The sequence below is a fragment of the Sinocyclocheilus anshuiensis genome, unplaced genomic scaffold (assembly GCF_001515605.1).
Source record: "Sinocyclocheilus anshuiensis isolate Anshui unplaced genomic scaffold, SAMN03320099.WGS_v1.1 scaffold1486, whole genome shotgun sequence".
Taxonomy (NCBI): Eukaryota; Metazoa; Chordata; class Actinopteri; order Cypriniformes; family Cyprinidae; genus Sinocyclocheilus; species Sinocyclocheilus anshuiensis.
The window spans coordinates 247,107-254,418 of NW_015552651.1; the positions used below are offsets into that span (position 1 = coordinate 247,107).

Genomic DNA, 7,312 nt, shown 5'->3' on the forward strand with positions numbered 1-7,312 from the left:
TTTTATATATGTAGCGAGAGAGAGAGAGAGAGAGAGAGCACCCTCACTAATTTAAGAAGCACTCTCAGTGATTTGTGACGCTGGGCTTGTCAACATCTGCGCCCCAATGGACTCGTAATGCAGTTTAGCAGCTGTGGGGTTTAGTGTAGGGACCCCTAGTGTCGGAACTTCGAAGTGACTCACTGAAAGGGAACATCTCGGTTGCATATGGTAACCCATGTTGTGTCCCTTATGAACAAGGTTTACATACGTAAACAAGACATTATATATTTTGTACTATACTGCTAAAAAAACTTAATCCAGACAGTTTACCTACTACAACTGAATTTATCTATCAGAACAATCTAATGTACAGGATTGTCTGATTATTTTACTTCGATTTTATAAAAAAAAGTTTGCACAGAAATTTTTTTTTTATAATATTATTAATATTATAATGATAATATTATCAGATAATGATAATATGATAATATTATCAGCTATGTTCTGACCAACAGTGATTTTTAAAGAATTCATAATATTGCTGTAACTGATGCTGATATGATCACAGATACACTAAATCTTTAGTATTATATCTAGTGTATGTGACATAAATTTCGCTTTTAGACAGATCATTTCCTAAATGTGTTTTCAGATGATCAGCCTTTAGTTTTAGTGTTTCACAATACCATGTTCTTTTAAACATTATAATGCCTTAAAATAGACATATAATATGGAGGAACACAAAAGCAGGTTATTTTTTATCAGTCTTACTTTGCCACTCCCTTCAGGCCGTGTGGTTATGATATGACAGAATGGAAAGTGACAAGTATTGTCTATCTAGTTCTGCCTGACTCCTCCATAATGAAGGGTAATGTTGCAAGACATTAGCAAGAATATCAAATGACCAGGCAAGCTTTCCTCAAAGTTTGTTCGAGATGAAGGTTTTATGTTTTATAATAGTACTGGAATTAACTTAGTATGGACCCATAATAGGTTTGTTCCTACAGTATGATTGTGACATTGTGAAAGCTGATGGAGGATAGATGGAATAATGAGACGGAAATGAAGCATTAGATGGGCTCTGTGAGTGCTGGGGAGCCCTGGCGCTCCAGTGACAGCATGTACTGTCACACAATATAATCTTTGTGTTATAATCACTTCTAAAAGTGTGGGAGTGAATAAGTATTATGTCTTATGTACATAACATTATGTTTTTCTGTCTCTGTGCTGCCATGGAAACTGGATGCCCACCTTCACCCCGGGGGTCGGTGCATGGCAGCACAGTGCCTGAGGGATTGGGATATAATGCAGTGATGTGAAGCACTTCTGACACTTTGCCACTCTCTAGTACTATAGAGAGGAAGATGAAACACACTATACACAGACAATGAACATATTGAGAGAACTGAAAAGTTGCTGGCACTTACTGAGGGAGCCCATTCCATCTTACTTTTAATACTTTTCTTTTAGCTGTCTTTAAAAGATGTACAGTGACATCCAAAGTCTGAGACCACATTGAATATCTGAGATTTAAAATCAAAATTAAATCTAGAAATAAACAATATGCCATTAAAGCAAAAGTAGATCAAATAAATACTACGACATCCTAAAATATAGACTACTATTTAAAGGTTTGGTGTCAGTACGATTTTTTTCCCTCACTAAGGCTGTATTTATTTGATCAAAGATACAGTAAAAACAGTAATATTGTGAAATATTATTACAATTTTAAATAGCTGTTTTCTTTCATATTTAAATATTTAAAATGTATTTAAAAACATTCAAATGTAATTTATTGATGTGATGGCAAAGCTGCATTTTCAGCAGCCATTATTTAATTATCACATGATGCTTCAGAAATCAATCTAATATGCTGATTTTCTGCGCAAGAAACATTTCTTATTATTGTGAATGTTGAAAACAGCTTAATATTTTTGTGGAAGCTTTGATAAATTTTTTTTCAGGATTCTTTGATGAATAGAAAGTTCAAAAATAGAAATCTTTTGTAACATTATACATGTCTGCACTGTCTTTTTTTGATCAATGAAATGCATCATTGATAGATGATTAAAAAAACTTTTTTTTTTAACTCAGCTCAGCTTTTCAAATGGTTATCCTGACAATATACTTTTTAATAAAACATACAATTGAATTAGACTAACAGCAGCATTTAGACTTTGGGATCCCACATTGAATGAAAACACATTTTCTGTGTCAGCACTGAAGAATGTCTAAGCCCCTGATATGTCACTCTCTGTTCTCAGGAATACACTGTGGATGTGTTTTTCCGTCAGCGCTGGACAGATGAGCGGCTGAAGTTTAACGGGCCAATGAACATCCTGCGTCTCAACAACCTGATGGCCAGTAAAATCTGGACTCCAGACACTTTCTTTCACAACGGCAAGAAATCTGTGGCTCACAACATGACCATGCCTAACAAACTACTGCGGATTATGGAGAACGGCACTCTACTGTACACTATGAGGTACCCCTGTACTAGAGTTATCAAATAAATGAATCAAAATAATTACATGATATGCTGATTAATTTACCAAACTATTCATAATTAATCACACATATCAATATTTGCTAAGAAAAGGCCCCAAATCAAAATAACTGAAAGGCATTATAGAGGCAGATGAGTAAATCATTGAATAGACATTACAAAAACTTGCTTTAAAAGTCAAAATATTGTTAATAAACAAATGTCAATAAACACAAATCCCTAAAAAATTATTAAAATCTTAAGACCAAAAACCAGTTTTACTCTACCATTCAAACATTTGGAGTCAGTAAGATTTTTTGTTGTTGTTGTTTTTGAAAGACATCTGTTATGCTCATCATGGTTGAATTTATTTGATCAAAAATACAATAAAACAATAATATTGTGAAATATTGTAATTAAAATATCTTTTTATTTTAATATATTTTAAAATGTAAATTATTTCTTTGAATTTGCAGTAGATATCACTCAATTTTTTTTAAATAGAAATCTTTTGGAACATTGTAAATGTCTTTACTGTCACTTTTGATCAATTTCATGCATCCTTGCTGAATGAAAGTATTTATTTCTTCAAAAAAAAAAAAAATCTTACTGACAGCAAACTTTTGAACAGTAGTGAATAATTAACGGTAAGCTTGAATTGCTCTGTTAGCGGGAAAATCCTTTTTTATACAATTTATGATTTTTATAATTAAATGTACTATATTAATTAATGAAATTGACAGCCCTTGTAAGAACACGTAACTTTTGAGGAGTGACTGTTGTATAATGTTTGTGTATTTGTGCAGGTTGACAGTGCAAGCTGAATGCCCAATGCATCTTGAGGACTTTCCAATGGACTTCCATTCCTGTCCACTTAAATTTGGCAGCTGTAAGCAAAAATGCTAATCGTTTATTTTATTCCCATAATGATTCATATCTGTCTATGCTTTGGGTTTTATTATAATATATTGTGTCTGTATGTAGATGCTTACACTCTGACAGAGGTGACGTATGTTTGGACTCGTAATGCCACCTTATCGGTGGAAGTAGCTCCAGATGGATCTAGACTTAACCAGTATGCCTTAATGGGACAGACTGTTGGCAAGGAAACCATCAAGTCCAGTACTGGTAAGACATTCACAAAATTATCTGGATCCATATGCTCTTATCAGTCGTTCTTCCCTCTCTCATGTCTCTTTCCTGCTGTGTAGGTGAATATACAGTGATGACTGCCCATTTCCATTTGAAGAGGAAGATTGGGTACTTTGTGATCCAGACGTACCTGCCTTGCATAATGACCGTCATCTTATCCCAAGTCTCTTTTTGGCTCAATCGAGAGTCTGTCCCCGCACGCACAGTTTTTGGTGGGTGAGCATGTGTTGTGTAATCAGAACATAATGTGGAAAGGTTTTTAATTCTGTTTATTATGCCACATATTTCTTTGTTGGCTGTGTACATCTTTTCGATGAAAAATCAGTTTAGCATGCTTATTTTGTTGTTCTGATTAAATTACTGATGCAGTCATGGATAAAGCTGATGTAGAATGTGTAAATTTTTTTATTTTCTCTAGCAGTTTCAATTTCCTTCTGAACTCTAGGGATACATTTTAAATGGCTGCGAGCAAAGGCAAACAGCTATAAAATTGGCCTCCATTGTGTTTTTGGAGAAAAATTTGTCCATGCAGTTATGTGCATGAATGTGTGTATTTTTGTTCATTCAGTGGGAGGAATCCTTAGCATCCAAAAGACACATTTAAATTAAACACGGACTCGCAGGGGGAACTTAGTTAAGAATGAAATGCTGATAGCGTCATTTATTCACAAGCTTTGTTGTTTTAGTGGCCAATTCACTAAAGCAATTATGCGAATGAAAAAATGTGCACACCACAATTCTACATCTTGCATCAGTGCTCGGTTTGCGGGGGATACAAACTTTACAAACAGTAAAACAATTTACTGGGACTGTACAACATTACTCCACCACTGTGATCCAGGCACCTAAATTGGCTCTTGAAAATGCTGGCTATATGATCACTTGGTCATCATTCGATTAGTTAATGCTGCCATGATAAAAAAAAAAAACACAATGGCAAAACTGAATTATGCATGGTACAGTGCAGTACCAGCACAGATAGCATATGGCTCAACCAGAGTGCAAAACTGCCAAAATCACAATGGTTTAACAATTGAAATAAAGAAAACATTTGAAATAAAGAAATTGAGATGTAAATATTAGTGCTGTGGTTTTACAATTGTACTATAAAATGAAATTGTTTTTATTAAACACTAGATTATGGTTACTGAAAGAGGTTTCAGCAGGTTCTTTTAATGAATAAATCATTCTGCCTTAATGGGATGTATTGCACTTAAACAAATCTTCAGAGTAAAAAGTAATTTTTTATCATTATAAAAGTCATTTTCATCATTATTTTTATTTTCCATGCAGATGCACTCCTGTATAAAGTCACCCCAGTCATTCTAGAATGATACATTTTTTTCCAAATAAAGCTATTTAAATCATCTGGTGAAAATTCCTTTATTGATTGATCTGAAAGAAATGTCTTGAGTTGATTAAAAAGATAAAAGTGAGATATAAAAAAAAAAGAGTAGCATTTCTTGCATTTTTCTATGTTTGCTCCCAAATATCTGTTATAATGATAAATATACAGTATTTGGATTGATTTATTTTCCTGGAGGATGCAAAAATTCATTAAAATTGTTTACAAAAAACAGAAGATCATCTATATAAAATGAGGACAGGAGGTCCACTTAGGGCATATGACTGACTGCTGAAATGAACACAATTTCTTTAGCCCAGGGCATTTGTGATTACACGCGTACATCTGTGCTGTCTCTTCCACAAATGAGTGAACAGCATAAACGCTGGTAATTATCTGCAGTGAGTCATGCTGCACTAATGCGGTATCTGTATATACAGTGCTCACTGAGTCTTTTTTTTGTTGCTGTTGTTATTTTGCTCTAGGTGTGACTACAGTGCTAACGATGACCACTCTGAGTATCAGCGCTCGAAACTCTTTACCAAAGGTGGCCTAAGCCACAGCCATGGACTGGTTCATTGCTGTGTGCTACGCGTTTGTTTTCTCTGCTCTCATCGAGTTTGCCACAGTAAACTACTTCACCAAGCGCGGCTGGGCCTGGGATGGCAAGAGCATTGTCAGTGATAAGGTAACCATGACGACACAGACCGGGCTTTGATTTTGGAGTGGAGCACATCTGGTAGCTTTGATTATTGTCATTGGGAAGAGGAGTTATTTAGATGAGGGAAACCAACACTGTTAATTCAGCACAGTTAAAGGAAAAAATCACCCAAAAATGAAAATTTACTGAAAATGTACTCACCCTCAGGCCATCCATGTAGATGAGTTTGTTTCTTCATCTGAACAGATTTGTTGAAATGTAGCATTGCATCACTTGCCTACCAATGGATCCTCTGCATTGAATGGGTGCCATGAGAAAGAGAGTCTAAACAACTGATAAAAACATCACAATAATCCATACGACTCCAATCACTTCTGACCAAAATACCAGTCCACAATCCATAATAACACTTCCTTCAGTAAAACATTCCATCCCCTGTTGTCCTCTCACATAAAAATATTTGTTTAGAACCATTTTCGCTTGCAAACAGTGTTTGATCTGTGCATATTTCTCTTCTGATTCACACAAGACAACTTTTTCACTGAAGAAAGCAATATTATGAACAGACGACTAGTTTTAACCGGAAGCAGCCGATTGAAGTTAAAGTCTTAATGATGGATTTATTACAAACATGTAGCTAACCACTTCACAAGATGTTAATTGATGGACTGGAGTGGATTACTTGTGAATTATTGTGATGTTTTCATCAGCTGTTCTGACTCTCATTCTGACGGCACCCAATCACTGCAGAGGATCCTTTGGTGAGCAAGTGATGTAATGTTACATTGCTCCAAATCTGTTCTGATGAAGAAATAAAGTCATCTATATCTTGTATGGCCAGAGGGTGAGTAAAATTACAGCAAATTTTCATTTTTGGATGAACTGTATCTTTAAACTCCCATCATTGTGAACATTGTCTGATATTGTGCGTCTCTTTTACTTAAATGACTTAAAAATTATTAGAACATTTAACATAATATCATTGACTGAACATGTAGCATTGCGTTAATTAATTTCTTCTGACTTGAGAAAAAGGAAACATCCGTTATTAAAAAGAATAACGCATATGCAGTCGCAGTGGCAAACTATGCGCCCCACATTGCGAAGGACTCGGCTCTGCCCACTGTCTCTAAAAGCGCCACAGCAGAGCCCAGTAAAGCTCAGCCAGTGGCTAAAGAGGCGCTGAAGACCTTCAACAGCGTCAGCAAGATTGACCGTATGTCCCGCATTATCTTTCCAGTGCTTTTTGGCAGTTTTAACTTGGTTTATTGGGCCACATATCTCAACAGAGAGCCTGTTATTAAGAACATGGTGCCCTCCCAGTGAGCCATTAGCTATTGCACATACAAGCATCCCTCTATACTATTAAATTATAATAGCAGTTTTTGTACAAATTCTTCAGTGTACTTTTGACGTTTCTGTATGGCAGCATTAAGAAATTAACAAATTTTACAGCCTCCTTACAATCTTACCACTGCCAGGACAATTTAAAGAGTATCTTATCATACTTTAACGGGACAAATTGACTTATTTTCACAGCTTTATTTTTGTATGTTGTTATTTGATTTCTGGGTATTGAAATTTTTTTTTTTAACTACATTTGTATATTATACAGTATATTTATAAAATATCAACCTCCATTTAAACCAAGTGTTTATGTCAATGTATTTTGTGTTTTGGCTAAATT

The 7,312-nt window shown here is 35.0% G+C and overlaps 1 protein-coding gene across 1 annotated transcript in view; it reads left to right on the forward strand.

Moving 5' to 3' along the window:
• LOC107667054 (gamma-aminobutyric acid receptor subunit alpha-2) overlaps positions 1-7,057 on the forward strand; it is a 16,823-nt gene extending 9,766 nt beyond the window's left edge. Inside the window, exons 3-8 of the mRNA XM_016458634.1 lie at positions 2,247-2,467; positions 3,274-3,356; positions 3,452-3,595; positions 3,679-3,831; positions 5,450-5,652; positions 6,655-7,057. Of these exons, the coding sequence (XP_016314120.1) occupies positions 2,247-2,467; positions 3,274-3,356; positions 3,452-3,595; positions 3,679-3,831; positions 5,450-5,520 (672 nt within the window). The 3' untranslated portion in view covers positions 5,521-5,652; positions 6,655-7,057. The remainder of the gene's footprint in view (positions 1-2,246; positions 2,468-3,273; positions 3,357-3,451; positions 3,596-3,678; positions 3,832-5,449; positions 5,653-6,654) is intronic.
• The last annotated feature ends 255 nt before the right edge of the window (positions 7,058-7,312 follow it).